The sequence below is a fragment of the Sinocyclocheilus rhinocerous genome, unplaced genomic scaffold (genome assembly GCF_001515625.1).
Source record: "Sinocyclocheilus rhinocerous isolate Xijiao unplaced genomic scaffold, SAMN03320098_v1.1 scaffold1782, whole genome shotgun sequence".
Taxonomy (NCBI): domain Eukaryota; kingdom Metazoa; phylum Chordata; class Actinopteri; order Cypriniformes; family Cyprinidae; genus Sinocyclocheilus; species Sinocyclocheilus rhinocerous.
Genome location: NW_015666960.1, coordinates 16,215 through 29,231, shown reverse-complemented (window position 1 = coordinate 29,231; position 13,017 = coordinate 16,215). Strand labels below are relative to the sequence as shown.

Below are 13,017 nucleotides of genomic sequence, written 5' to 3'. Positions count from 1 at the left end.
AATAACCTTTTATAAAAGCAATAATCCCCGTGAAGCCGTGGTTTACAGTGAATTTATAAGAGCTAAGAGGTTTTCTGCTTCACGTCATACCTAACAACGCCCCTTAGCTGTTATAAATTCACTGTAAACCACGGCTTCACAGGGATTATTGCTTTATTTTAGTACATCGTTAAACTATGAAAATATTGACTTTTATCACAATATTTTTCTCTCCAAAATGGTAAACTAGGTTTTTATATATATTTTCTGTGCTCATTTAAATTTAAAATAAAATTTTTTAATTTTAATATTATTTATATTTTTGTAATCTATATAATTTTCAATTTTAGTACAAGTTAAACTATGAAAATTATAATTTTTTAAATTTTATTTTAGTTAACATTTGATTTCAAGTAATGAAAATGTGTTTATATATATATATATATATATAATGTTGGTGGGGCATGTCCATGGTAATGACTGGCATTTAGATGGTTGTATTTACAGGCTGTTCATCACGGCACTGATTCTGATCACAAGGAAGAGGATTCTGAGTCTAAAGAGGCTACAAAACTTGGAAAACTTCACTATACCCTTGACTACAACTTCACTGACAGCGCGGTATGAATACAAATCAGCGACCAGTCATTAAAATCCATATTAACGAGATAAACTTGCTTCGGCAGGGTTTTTTTTTTTATCTCCAGAGGGCTTTTATTGTAATGTAATGTGGAAAACTTCATTTTAAAATTAAAATTCTGAATCATTTTTAATGAATATGATATTCTTTCTTGTCCAGTTAATTGTAGGTGTGGTTGAGGCAGAAGGTCTTGCTGCTATGGATATGAGCGGCACTTCGGATCCATATGTTAAAGTCTACCTCCTCCCTGACAAGAAGAAAAAGTTTGAGACAAAAGTTCACCGCAAAACACTAGATCCGACTTTTAATGAGCACTTCACCTTTAAGGTACAACTTAAAATCCACTTGCACTAAAAATCCTTCATGGCAAGAATGTTATAGAGGTCACAGCATACAAATTCACAATGTGCTATTGGGACAATAATGCATTTAACTGCATTAAAATGTGTGTCAGATGTATGGATAGGCCTACTCTCATATTCTGTCTGCAGGTTCCATATGCAGAGCTCGGGGGAAAGAAGCTGGTCATGACAGTGTATGACTTTGACCGTTTCTCCAAACATGATGCTATTGGGGATGTGAGGGTGCAGATGAATAAAATGGACTTCAGTCAGCTTACAGAGGAGTGGAGAGATCTGCAGAAAGCAGAGAAAGAGGAGGTACAAGTGAGGAAGGGAATCTTGAATACATGCAGGGTTGGGCCAGAAACTTTTTCATGGCTCAGAAAGATCATGTCTGAATCTGAACTGAATAGGTCACATTGCATAGTTGAATTCATGGCGAATTGGAATGACCCCAAACAATGGGATTTCTTTAGTCCAACACAAGGGTGAGCGTGATTTCACCAAGTACAACATGTTCCTGGATCAACATCCTTGTTGATCCTGGAACAACATTCCAATCAACCAATCAGAATAGAGATATAACTTTTCAGGAAATATCTGTTTTAGGCTTACAATCAGGGTTAGGTGCTTCTACACTCTTGTTAATCAAATTTCCCACTGTTTTTAGGAATAAATTATGGGTAGGGTTAGGTTTAGGGGTAGGGATTGGGTTAAGTCTATATTTTTGGACATTAATATTGATCCAGGATCATCAAAAGATGTTGATCCAGGAACATGTCTTACTTGGCAAAATCACGGCGACCCAACACAAGCGAGCTTTGCAATAAAACATAAAAACTATAATAATATTTATTAGAATTTTACAGATTATTTATTATAACACATTTGAAAATAATATTAATATATATTCACATCAGACATATTAACCATGTTATTTTAATATTTACATATTTAAATGTATGTAACAAACAGTAATATTTAAATATGTTTATAATTTATAAGAAGTCTACTTCAGTCTGTGTGCATTGAATTTATTTAATACACGAGTTTTACAATTTGAGTTGAATTACTGAAATAAATGAACTTTTCCATGACATTCTAATTTATTGAGATGCACCTGTATATACACTTATTTAGGCTAACTATTTATTTACACTTAGTTATACTGATCTTAAATACATTGTTAAAGGTAAAAATGTAAAAAATTAGTGACATTAACACATTATATTAATATTTACATAATGCATGCAAATATACAAATTATATACATTTATTATGCAAGTATATGAGTAACTCATATTGAAAAACATATGTTCAACAACTGATAATGCTCTATCAATTTTTAATATTTTAAATATCTACTTCCTTAGAAATGAAACAGAATTATTTCTATTTATTCCATTTCCATATGTAATCATGAATTACTGCATGTGACAGTGAAATAATACCTGACTTTTCGTTGTTGACTCAACAGCATGAGCGGTTAGGTGATATTTGCTTGTCTCTGCGCTACGTACCGACTGCTGGAAAGCTGACTGTTGTCGTTCTAGAGGCCAAAAACCTCAAAAAAATGGATGTGGGTGGCCTCTCAGGTGAGTGGAAAAAGTGAAGTTACCTTATATACTGACACATTTCAAAATACAGATCTGAAATGCCATTTCACCATAGTAATTCGGACATTATTTATCTGTTCTACAGACCCATATGTAAAAATCCACCTGATGCAGAACGGCAAAAGACTGAAGAAAAAGAAAACCACAATTAAGAAGAACACACTGAACCCGTATTACAACGAATCATTTAGCTTTGAAGTACCATCTGAGCAGATCCAGGTAGAGTTGAAGTTTCATTTCTGCCTGTCTTCTGAAACTGAACCAGTATGTGGAAAATAATGTGTTTTTTTAACCTTAAACCGCATAAACACATTTCATTACACCAAATACACAAAATAATGTTCTTTTTAGCAACATCATATGACCCCTTTAATGGTTCTGGACTATTCTTCTGTCTCCTTTTAGAAAGTTCAGGTTGTGGTGACAGTCCTGGACTATGACAAAATTGGGAAGAATGATGCCATTGGAAAGGTTCTCATAGGACTGAACAGCACAGGAACGGAGCAACGCCATTGGTCAGATATGTTAGCCAATCCAAGAAGACCCATCGCTCAATGGCACGCCCTTAAACCTGAAGAGGACGTAGATGCTGAACTGATAAAGAAATGAAGCTGTGTGTGTTTGTGTGTGAGCATTTGTATACATAAATATTCAGTGGTTTGCTTTCATTTGTGAAGTTTGTGCATATGTGTGTATGTGGGGAAAGTCTGAGGTAGATCTGGTAAAATCTCATCTCTTTCAGCCACCTTAATAATCAGAAGCGCATTAATTTTCAGTATCTCGTGCAAGATGTACAAAGATATATTAAAGGAATAAAAACTGTATTAGACAACGCGAAACAGCATTCACAATGCAACTTCTGTAATAACATATTCCTGAGTAAAACAGAATATTCATGAGGAAATAATGAAAACTAGGACCAAATCCATTGGTATTTGATTGTAGAAAAGTAGGTTATGACATTACTGATTTTACTTTTCCCTGCCTATGCAGAAAAGTCATTTCAGAAGAGGATAAAGTTATTACATTTTTAATATGCAATCATTTGCATAATTATTTTTCTCTTTAAAATAATGTTCACTAATGAATTGTGCATAAGACCCTTAAAGGGGTCATATGCTGCGATTTCAATTTGTCATTTCTCTTTGGAGTGTTACAAGCTCTTGGTGCATAAAGAAGATCTGTAAAGTTGCAAAGACTAAAGTCTCAAATCCAAAGAGATATTCTTTATAAAAGTTATGAGTCAGCCACGCCTACCTAAAACGGCTCGTTCTAACACACCCCCACATGTCTACGTCACGATGTGGGAAGATTTGCATAACGCCGCCCAAATGTTCACGCAAAAAAAAAAAGAAGGCGTAACTTTTATTCTCGCTTTCACCGTGAACGAAGCGGAGTCCAGCCCGGGGTCGTCACATGTAGTTGCCACAAGCCCGCCGGCCGCTTCTTCGTCGAATCCGCCGGCCACGCCGTTCTCAAGCCCGCCCGCCTCTGCTCACTCAAGCCTGCCCGCCGCTCACTCTAGCCCCCGGCTTCTGCTCACTCTAGGCCGCCGCCACTCACTCTAGGCCGCCATGTGTTTTGTTGTGAAAGCGTAACTACTACTTTGTTTGGTCTTCCAAAAGAGGACACGACTAGAAATCAGTGGTTAAAGTTGTATTTACAACACTGTTCCAGAACAGTTCAACCCAAATATTCAGATGTGTGCAGCACATTTTATGGAGGACTTATTCCTGATCCTGGGAGAGTATAGGGCCAATCAGAGCACACCTCGCTTTTCAGACCGATGAGCTTTGTAAAAATCGATGCGTTTCAGAAAGGCGGGGCATAGAGGAGAAACAATAATGTACAGTATGTGGAAAATAATGTGTTTTTTTAACCTTAAACCGCATAAACACATTTCATTACACCAAATACACAACATTTTTAGCAACATCATATGACCCCTTTAAAAGGATAGTTCACCAAAAAATGAAAATTCAGTCATCATTTACTCACCCTCTAGTGGTTACAAACCTTTAAGAGTTTCTTTCTTCTGTTAAACACAGAAGAAGACATTTTGCTGGTAGCCATTGACTTCCATATTATGGGAAAAACAAGTATGGAAGTCTATGGCTACCGGCAACTGTTACATACATTCTTCAAAATGTCTTCAAAATATTCACATTTTCATTCTTGGGTGAACTGTCCCTTTAACAACTGTTAAGAAAGGTAAACATGGTCAATTTTAATCTAATGTTGTCTTTTTGACTTTCAGCATGGCACAACAAGAACATCTTAAGACAATTTAATAACCACATATAATTGTACATAAATATACAAAATCATTGATGGTGTCCATGTTATCCTCACAAATGACATGCATATGTATTGAATGTATATAAATTATACATTAAATGTAACATATAAATTATGTTGATATATTGTTTGGGATTTTCACAAACGGAAATATGTAGTCAGTTTTTTGCAATATCACTATTATTTGTCATTGTAAACCTGGGTGTAAATGCTTTAAAATGTATTTATTCTCTTGATAAAATAAAATAAGCCATAAATTTGTTTGCATAAGTTTCCTGATTCCACACACCGTCCACCGACTGTTCAAAGGCTGAACTGTTCGTTCTCCAGCAGTGGATCTGTATGCTCATCTGATTTCTACGAAAAATGGAGTCAGATTTAACTATATTATATTAACTACATAATAAATATTACAAGGTTTCTGCATGTTTAATGTAGGTAAATTTTTTAAGACCACTTTTAAAGAAAAATTAAGGAATAAACTTTAGGGAACACAATAGTTCAATATGTTCTCTAAATGTAAATGTCCAGGGAGAACAGAATGAGTTGTATTAGCAACACAAATTTTGAAATTGAAAATACAAGTTCCAACATATCCATCAGTACTTTTTCTTTTAATTGACCAAAAAATAGCTTAGCTATAAAACGAAATGATCACACTGATCTTCATCTGTATTTTTGTCCTGTATTCCAGTGCAAATGTGTGAAGATTCATGAATCAAGGTACATTTACACATAAGATAAGAAATCTTATTTTCTGAGAAATTCTGCCAATCTGCTCAAAACATTCAAATTAATTCAAAGCAAAAATAAGTTTTTATATTTTAAAACACATTTGATCTTGTTTTAAGCATACACTCAATTGTATTCAATTTCTTAGAAAGTTTTATGTTGCATCTCAAATGCATACTGATTTAAGAATGTTTATACATTTGTACTGGAAAACAAAAAAATACTGAGGAATATATTCATTAGTAGTAATGCATTCAACATTTAATGCCATGGCTTTTTGAATTTAAGACTTTCTTCCCTGATTTAAGACCAGTGTTGGGCAGTTACTAGTTACTGTAATAATATTACTTTTTGCAGTAACTAGTAGTGTAACTAATTACTAATAAGATTTCAGTACTAATATTACAGTTACCATCCATAAAACAGCCTAGTTACTTAGTCAACCCCGCTGATTTAAAATCCAACAGTCAAATAATTCCTAGATTTATTTTCATAATTTTCACGACTCGCACATGCATGTGATGTCCCCAGTGCAGCAGGCAAGATTGGAATATGGAAAAGCTTACATTCAGCAGATAGAAATATTGCATTATATTGATTTTGTCAGGAAAAAAGATGATCTGAACACTGTTGTGTAAGGTGTGGCTTTACTTTACTCTGGCATTACATCCCACCCACATCCCTCTGATCAGCATGTGGTACATTATATAATAAAAAATCTTTTTGGAATCTCTTTGGCAGTTTCTTACAAACTTGTGTGATTTGATAAAATACATAATGAACGCTTCAAGCTACACATGACAATTAATGAGTTGAATACAACACTTCTACTTGAATGTCACTATGAGTAATATATTACATTCTTTGAGTAACTAGCCCAACACTGTTTAAGACCTTTTTAGGCCTTAATTTGTAGAATTTGGTGAATTAAGACTTGCTTTTTAAGACTCGCAGAAACCCTGTATTATCACTGCATTCCTAAAACTATATTCTAGAGCTTGAATGTGTGAATGTTGTACCTGCATTACGCTGATGTAGTCCTGTCTGTAGAGGGTGCTGTAGGACTTAATACCTTTCCAAATCAGAAAGAGCATGTATATGGCTGCTAACATGCACTGGAGGATGGACACGAAACCACTGCCCTTCAGCACATACACACCAATGCGCTGCGAGAGAGACCATGATCTCATTTCACTGGTAAATTCTAGTGATTTATTGAGTTTATTGAGTGTCTCTGTACACGCACCTGCTGAGGGGTGGCCTTTTCCATTAGTGAGGATTTAATAAAGAAGGTGACAAAAGAACAAACTGCAAACAGTAAGCTGAAGATATTCAGGCCCATCAGAGTCATGACCTACAACAGCAGAGATCACACTTTACTCAAACAAGCACGCAGGAAGCCTATTAACATGATATATTTGGACACAAATATCTGAACATCACTGCATTAGACAACAAAATATCAAACCAAGTGACATTCATTTCAAAGTAAGAGAGCACAAACACATTTTTCAAGCTAAGTATTTCGCAGAAAGATGTTTATGGAGTTAAGAAAGATACTGTTCAAAAAGAAGACAAAAGGAAAATCATGGATTTAAAAAAGACATAAAATAAGCTTACTTTGAATTTTTTGGGTTTCCTTTGGACATCAATTGCAAGTGACCCCGTGGCTAGAAACTGAGACATAAACATGTATATAACACAGAAAACAACTAATTAGTAACTGTACAGTAGCGTGTCAGACTGATCATTGCTTTGTTCTGATTTATTGACTGTCAAATTTGGGAACCAGGAATGTTAACTGGAGCACTTACAAAAAGGCTACACCATATTGGAGCCGTCATAGACGCAGAACAGCTGAAAGTCAAACAAGTATAGGAGAAAGTGGAAAGAATACAGAAGGCAGCACTGAAAATCTGAACGACCTGAAAGAGAAAGAGGAATTAGGCTACAGTATATACTGCCTACTATTGGTCAAATAAAATTGTATGTGAAGCAGTAAGCCGTATGCAATAATAAATGTTTCAAATATTAGTATGCCATGCTGCCATAATGTATGTTTAATACAGCAAGTGGCATTCATTTTGAAAATATATATATTTTTAAATCTTTGATCCAGTTTGTGTCAACTTTTGGCAGTCCGGTCAAACGATAAGTCAAAAAAAGATGGTAAATATTACTGATGATACTGCTATCATTTGTCAGACTCTGTTAATCATTTGAGTAAGATATTATTTCAAAATTTTCATTTCTTTAAACTTTCAGTATTAAACGTTTTTTCATTTTTATTAGTTTTTTAATGTCTATAATGTATTCTTAAGTATATTCGTTTGAGTTATTTTAGTATTTCATGTTAAACTAAACAAAAATGAGAAATGTCGCCCTGGTAACTAGCTGAAATAGAATAATTTTAAGTTTTTATTTGATTTCAATTAACATTTACTTTCTTTCAAGTAACAGGAATGTTTTCTATGGTTTTAGATTTAGTTAACAAACCCAAAACTGAAGGTGAAGCGAACCTGTGAGCATATGTATTCATTAAATCTGAACTTTATTGGGTGTCTATGACAGTTAAGCCAGATTTTGTTACCCCAGACAGGAGAAGGCGGGTGTTGACCACTGTCCCAAACCAGCGGACCAGTCTGTCTTCCATCAGCTCTCCAGCTGTGGAGTCGTCAGCTGGAACAGGGCAGGGCAAAGGGTGTGCCTTAAAAAACACCTGATGCAGCCCCTCCTGAAACATGTTCCGAGTCATCTGGGACAAAAGAAGTGACATCATGAGTAACCACAACAACAAATGGACTTGATTTGGATTTATTGGTTGTGTAGTTCATCTAATTGGTTAACATACATACACCGTAGCATTTACAGTCATGCTTGATCACTGACAATTTAATACAAGTCTATAGTGACTATTATGGATTTACGAGTGAAGTAATGTATAACTTACCTCTGGATTTCCAGGCATTATATGTGAGACGCCTTTCTAAATTAGTGCAAAACAAGTCAACAAGCATTCAAATATATGGATTAACTTTAAGACGAACCTCCGTCTTCGTGAAATACAGGGTCAAAGTTCTTTCTCAAGGTCTTGCTCTTAAAGCCCGCCCAATAGGGAGAGTCCTGATGTGTGATTTGTCAGGATCTGATCAAAGGTTGTTTAGAGTCATAGTTTCATATTGGCTGATATGAACCCTATCGTTTAAAGTAAGCTTCATAAATTATCATTTTTAATAATTAAAATAAAAAAAAAGTTAAAATAGCATAAATATATAAATATATATATATATATTGCTAAAACAGTGTTTATTAATAATTGAATAAACATTATACATTTTATAAAAATAAAAAAGCAAATACAACAATAATGAGATAAAGTACTGTATTAAACGAAAGTAAAATCTTCAGTAAGCAACTTGCGTAAACTCATGCAGAACAAAAAATAAATTGCAGGTGCTTGTCTTACATTCAGTCAATTCAACAGCTTCAGTTGCATAATGCAAATATAAAATGTGTAAAAAAAAAAAACAAGATCCACCATACTGTGGCAGTGAGTTTGTCACTGAACAGATCTGGAGCAATTTATCATTACATCACTTGCTCCTTAGTAGTGAATGGGTGCCGTCAGAAAGAGAGTCAAAACAGCTGAATAAAAACATCACAATAATCCACAAGTAATCCACACGACTCCAGTTTATCAATTATCATCTTGTGAAGCAAAAAGTCATGTGGATTACATGAGGACTATTGTGATGTTTTTATCAGTTGTATATATTGCTAAAACAGTGTTTATTAATAATTGAATAAACATTATACATTTTATAAAAATAAAAAAGCAAATACAACAATAATGAGATAAAGTACTGTAACGAACGAAAGTAAAATCTTCAGTAAGCAACTTGCGTAAACTCATGCAGAACAAAAAATAAATTGCAGGTGCTTGTCTTACATTCAGTCAATTCAACAGCTTCAGTTGCATAATGCAAATATAAAATGTGTAAAAAAAAAAACAAGATCCACCATACTGTGGCAGTGAGTTTGTCACTGAACAGATCTGGAGCAATTTATCATTACATCACTTGCTTCTTAGTAGTGAATGGGTGCCATCAGAAAGAGAGTAAAAACAGCTGAATAAAAACATCACAATAATCCACAAGTAATCCACACGACTCCAGTTTATCAATTATCATCTTGTGAAGCAAAAAGTCATGTGGATTACATGAGGACTATTGTGATGTTTTCATCAGCTGTTTGGACTCTCATTCTGGCGGCACCCATTCACAACAGAGGATCCACTGGTGTGAGTAAGTAATGCAATGCTAAATTTCTCCAAATCTCTTCTGATGAAGGAACAACTCATCTACAGCTCAGATGCCCTGAAGGTGAGTCAATTTTCAGCACATTTTCATTTTTGGGAGAACTATATTCCTTTAATGACTTACACCATATTTGGTAACACATTTCACATCACACTTTTATATACATACTCCTATATAGTGATCAGAGCTCATATCACTCTTCTTCTCCTCCAGCAAACATATCAGCCAGTCTTCTGAACTGAGGTCCCCAGTTCTGCAGATGCTGGAAGTCCTTATCTCCATCACCGATGGACGACTGCAGAGAGCTGAGAGATCCGGATATAGACCCCTCACCCTCATGAGCAAACACCAGCATGGAGTCATACGGTGCCACAAAGTGGTCATCATCTGCTGTGCACAAATTCTACAGAAACACAGAGTCTAGTATTTAACACATGCATGTAACTTTTGATGGTGGTGATTTTGTTGTGGATGCTTTTCAGGATTTTTTGTTAATCCAAACCCAGGGCCAATATGCATGTTGAACTTTCAGAAATCATGTTGACTCTTATGCAGATACACATAAACACTCTTACTATACCTCATAAATGAAGCTTTCGATATCTTCATTCTCGTCTGGATGTTGCCGATAGAAGACCGTTGGTGAGGCCATTGGGGCAATATCAGTAGAGAAAACCTCTAGTATGCTGCACAATAGGACCATATCAAAATCCTGTAACATGCATGTAACATACACAACATATACACTGATAAGACTTGACAAAAGTAAAGTTAACTGAACATGATATGTGGAAGAGCTTGTGCACCTGGTCCTGTTCGCCTCCTCCTTCCTCATTGTAACATAAAATATTGTCCCTGTCTTCTTCTGTGTGGTTGAACTGTTCCCACTGAACTTTTCTCCCACACCTCCTCTTCAGGAGAAGAAGCAACAGTAACAGCACTATAGAAAAAAAGAAAACATTTTTTGAACATCACTGTTATTAGTAGTGACTTTAAAGGCCAGCTTCATTATAATCATGAAAACACACACACATATATGTATTTATAGATTAATACTTTTTTGAAATCAGAAATTAATACTTTTTCACAAGGAGGCATTAAATTGATCAGAAGTGACAGAAATCTTTTGTAACTGTGAAAGTCTAGACTATTTCAAATAAATGCCGCTCTTTTGAACTTTCTATTTATCAAAGAATCCTGATTTTTTTTTGGGATCAAATTCAGCTTTGCACCTTTTAAAATTGATTAAAACAGTAATACATTAAAATACTATTTTGGTAAATTACAAACCTTTGGTGAACATAACATTTTCTTTCAAAAATAAAAAAATAAATCACTCACACACAAAATTATTATAATATATATATATATATATATATTATAAAATAATATTTATAAATATACATTCACATTTAGACACTCATAATGATCGGTTGTTTGCTTACCAAGAAAGCATAAGATGGCCGCTAGCACATAGATGAACAGAGTGACGTCAGCAGCAGGTAACATCATCAACCTTACAGTCACACACCTCCACTCTTATAGAACTGTCCTGATATAACCTCTTGGAGTTGTACATATGCAATACCAGGCTGTATTCGCCAAGAGCCAGACGTCTGAGCGGCTTCAGCAACACCACACTGCCTGAGAAACGAGGGGAGAGCAGAAGTGTGAGATATCCAATATATTTACAACAGATTAACAAAACTTAATGTGAGCTAAACCAGTCCTACTGCTGGAGTTGCTGATGATAGTCCAGTTGCTTTGATATTCTGTATTTAGCTCTATAATGAAGGGTGGGCCGTTTCCTGGGCCGTCTGGATCTGTGATGGTCAGACGGACGGGTTTCGGTTCAATGAGACACATCGGGACTCTGTGCTCCTCCAGCACTGGAGCGTTGTCATTAACGTCCAACAGCTTAATCACTAATGTGCCTGTTCCTGTGGCGGGCTCGTCATCTACAGAAACACATAAACAAAGCAGTCCACACAACCTGTCTAAAGTCAACATCAGATGTCTTTTGAGTAGGGTTGCAAAAAGGTGGAAAATTTCCAGTAAATTTCAGAAATATATTCCACCCCTTTGCAACCCTAGTTTTGAGTAACACAAAAATGAGTAGATAACAGAAATTTCATTTTTGGGTGAGCTATCCTAAAAGCTTGAATACACTACTTGACTTTTGCCCAGAGTTTTTCAGTCTGCAGATTTCATTTGACAGATTTCACAGAAAATCGCATAGTATATGATGGGCACAGGCTCAGATATTTTAGCTTCAGATTATGATTCCAAAAAATGAACATTTGCAGGAAATCTCACCCTCAGGCCATCCAAGATGTAGATGAGTTTATTTCTTCGTCAGAACATATTTGGAAAAATGGGTTACTTGTGATGGTTTTATCAGCTGTTTGGACTCTCTTTTGACGGCACCCATTCACTGCAGAGGATCCATTAGTGAGCAAGTGTTGTAATGCTCCAAATCAGTTCTGATAAAGAAACAAACTCATCTACATCTTGGATGGGCTGAGGATGAGTAACTTTTCAGCAAATTTTCATTTTGGAGTGAACTATTCCTAGTCTTCAGGCATTGGGAGCTTTATTTAAATTACCATTGTCATATGCCAGTACAAGACCGTGTACTGTTAATTTCTTATGAACGAGGCCTCTCTATCCAGTGAGCTCCTAACTTTGATGAGTCCAGTGTCCACTGTGATCTCCAGCCAGTCTTGCAACAACTTATATCTGACATCACAACACATAAAGGAAGTCGTGGCCTAATGGTTAGAGAGTCGGACTCGTAACCCAAAGGTTGCGGGTTCGAGTCTCGTACCGGCAGGGATTGTAGGTGGGGGGAGTGAATGTACAGCGCTCTCTCCCACCTTCAATACCACGACTGAGGTGCCCTTGAGCAAGGCACCGAACCCCCAACTGCTCCCTGGGCGCCGCAGCAAAAAAAATGGCTGCCCACTGCTCTGGGTGTGTGTTCACGGTGTGTGTGTGTTCACTGCTGTGTGTGTGCACTTTGGATGGGTAAATGCAGAGCACTAATTCCGAGTATGGGTCACCATACTTGGCCACATGTCACATGTCACACT

The 13,017-nt window shown here is 35.8% G+C and overlaps 2 protein-coding genes and 1 pseudogene across 2 annotated transcripts in view; 1 reads left to right on the top strand and 2 right to left on the bottom strand.

Moving 5' to 3' along the window:
- Positions 1-3,185, top strand: part of syt1b (synaptotagmin Ib) — a 6,086-nt gene extending 2,901 nt beyond the window's left edge. Inside the window, exons 3-8 of the mRNA XM_016544837.1 lie at positions 487-600; positions 779-946; positions 1,111-1,278; positions 2,438-2,555; positions 2,662-2,795; positions 3,081-3,185. Coding sequence (XP_016400323.1) covers positions 487-600; positions 779-946; positions 1,111-1,278; positions 2,438-2,555; positions 2,662-2,795; positions 3,081-3,185 — 807 coding nt within the window. The remainder of the gene's footprint in view (positions 1-486; positions 601-778; positions 947-1,110; positions 1,279-2,437; positions 2,556-2,661; positions 2,796-3,080) is intronic.
- Positions 3,186-5,145: 1,960 nt separating this feature from the next.
- Positions 5,146-8,574, bottom strand: LOC107733260 (uncharacterized). Its single transcript, XM_016544830.1, has 7 exons — positions 8,557-8,574; positions 8,197-8,361; positions 7,421-7,531; positions 7,227-7,283; positions 6,853-6,960; positions 6,626-6,772; positions 5,146-5,231 (listed from the first exon to the last, which is right to left on the bottom strand). Exons 1-7 carry the CDS (start codon positions 8,572-8,574, stop codon positions 5,178-5,180), a joined length of 660 nt encoding a protein of 219 aa, XP_016400316.1. The 3' UTR covers positions 5,146-5,177.
- A 1,544-nt stretch (positions 8,575-10,118) lies between these two features.
- The window catches only part of LOC107733259 (cadherin-3-like), an 8,961-nt pseudogene continuing 6,062 nt past the window's right edge, over positions 10,119-13,017 (bottom strand).